Source organism: Nicotiana sylvestris, chromosome 11, assembly GCF_000393655.2.
Source record: "Nicotiana sylvestris chromosome 11, ASM39365v2, whole genome shotgun sequence".
Lineage (NCBI taxonomy): Eukaryota > Viridiplantae > Streptophyta > Magnoliopsida > Solanales > Solanaceae > Nicotiana > Nicotiana sylvestris.
The window spans coordinates 52,876,470-52,878,912 of record NC_091067.1 but is presented as its reverse complement, the minus strand read 5'-3'; the positions used below and the strand labels follow the sequence as shown (position 1 = coordinate 52,878,912).

Below are 2,443 nucleotides of genomic sequence, written 5' to 3'. Positions count from 1 at the left end.
GGTATTCCAAGAGTTGAAATCAAGATTGACTACAATACCAGTGTTGACCCTACCAGAGGGTACAAATGGGTTTGTGGTATATTGTGATGACTAGAGAATCAAACTAGGATGTGTATTGATGCAACATGGCAAGTTGATCGCTTATGCTTCTAGGCAACTTAAGAATCATAAGAAGAACTATACAACACATGACTAAGATCTCCAGTGTTGGTTTTCACATTAAAGATTTAACGTCATTATATTTATGGGGTCTATGTGGATATATTCACGGACCATAAGAGCCTTCAATATATTTTCAAGGAGAAGGGATTGAATCTGAGGCAGAGAAGATGGCTTGAGTTACTCGAAGACTACGACATCGCTATCCTATATCACCCGGGGAAGGCTAATGTTGTGGCGGATGCTCTTAGTCGGAAATCTACCAGTAGTTTGGCTCACTTCGAGGCATATCAAAGCGTATTAGCCATAGAGGTTCATCGGTTGGCTGGTTTAGGAGTTTGTCTTGTAGACTCTAGTGAAGGAGGGTTAATTTTTGCAAAATAAGGCTGAATCATCACTTGTTGTGGAAGTCAAGGAGACGTAGTACGATGATCTATTGTTGGTTAAGTTGAACGAAGGGATTCATAAACATAAGACCATGGCTTTTTCTCTTGGCGTGGATGAAGGTACACTAATGTACTAAGGGATACTGTGTTCCCAGTGTGAATGGTCTTCGGGAAAGAATCATGATCGAGGCGCACACTTCTAGATATTCCGTGCACCCAGACTCTTCAAAGATGTATCATGATCTTAAGGAAGTCTACCCGTGGAACGATATGAAGAGGAATGTACTCGACTTTGTGGAAAGATGTCCAAATTGTCAACAAGTGAAAGCCAAATACCAAAGGCTCGGTGGGTTGGCACAAAACAAGAAATTTTAATGTGGAAGTGGGACATGATCAATATTTGAATTTGGGGTAGGACTACCTCGCAAGTTCGACTCGATTTGGGTGATTGTGGATCGACCCACGAAATTAGAACACTTCTTACCTGTTAAGGCTACCGACGCGGCGGAATAGTATGCTCAAATGTATATAAAGGAAATAGTCAGGTTGCATGGCAGTCTAGTTTCTATCATTTATGATTGGGGGGAGGGGAGGGGGGAACAGTTCATTGCTAACTTTTAGAAGAAATTTCAACAAGGTTTGGGTAATCATGTGAATCTTAGTACAACCTTCCATCTGTAGACCGATATGCAAGCAGAGTGGACCATTCAAGCGCTCGTGGATATGTTGCGCGCTTGTGTTCTATATTTTAAGGGTAGCTAGGATGATCATTTGCCACACATAGAATTCGCCTATAATGAAAGTTATCATTATAGCTTTTATATGGCGCTGTTCTAGGCTCTATATGGTAGAATATGTAGATCTCCCATTGGATGGTTTGAGATTGGCGAGGAATAGTTGATAGGGCCAAACCTCGTACATCAGTCTATAGAGAAGGTTAAGATCATTAAGGAACGGTTGAAAACTGCCCAGAGTCATCAGAAGTCTTATTTGGATGTGCGTCGCAGGGATTTGGAGTTCCAAGAGGATGATTGGGTATTCTTGAGGGTTTCTGCCATAAATGGTATAATACGATTTGGGAAGAAAGGGAAATTGAGTCCGAGGTATGTCAGACCATATAGAATCATTCAAAGGATTGGTCAGGTGGCTCAAAGGCTAGAACTACCTCCAGAAATGTCTTTAGTGTACCCAGTGTTTCATGTTTCCATGTTGAAGAAGGTGGTTGGAGATCCGTCGCTTATTGTTCCAGCTGAGACTGTAGAGGTTAATGAGGAGTTGACTTATGAAGATATTCCTGTTGCCATTCCTGATAGGCATGTCCGAAAGCTGAAAAATAAGAAATTGCCTCTGTGAAATTGCTATGGAGAAACCAACAGGTTGAAGAGGCCACTTGGGAGGCCGAGGAATAGATGAAAATGAAGTACCCTCATTTGTTTGACTGACTTGACTATATATTTAAGGGGGATATATTCTATGAAAATGTTATGAGTTTACCTTCTATGAATTATTTTTCACTTGTACAATTCATGTTAAGAATGTCTCTTTTGGTAATATAATGTTACAACGTTGTAGCTGGTGTTGCCTCCATAATTGTGTTACATCATTGTTTTATGCTAATGTTGTTAGGGTTGGTTTCTGTAATTCTCTGAAAGGTGGATAGGCCCAGTTACAAGGGATACTCTTGCGAAATTTTTTGAAAATTAGGGAGTTCGTCAAAATTCAAAACTACTGGTGCGTGAAATAATAATGGGGTCACATTGGTGTCTACTGGCGCATTCTGACCCTCATTTGAGGATGAATGATCTTAATGGTGAGGATTTAAAGCCCCATAAAATTTCACCTACAACTTGGGGTTTCGTGCTGCCAAGGGAGACTTATGAGTATGATGATTGTAGTAT

At 40.6% G+C, this 2,443-nt stretch overlaps 1 protein-coding gene across 1 annotated transcript; it reads left to right on the top strand.

Moving 5' to 3' along the window:
* Window positions 1-637: 637 nt before the first annotated feature.
* LOC138881039 (uncharacterized) lies at window positions 638-1,898 on the top strand. The gene is made up of 2 exons (XM_070161239.1): window positions 638-665; window positions 1,450-1,898. Exons 1-2 carry the CDS (start codon window positions 638-640, stop codon window positions 1,896-1,898), a joined length of 477 nt encoding a protein of 158 aa, XP_070017340.1.
* Window positions 1,899-2,443: the final 545 nt, after the last annotated feature.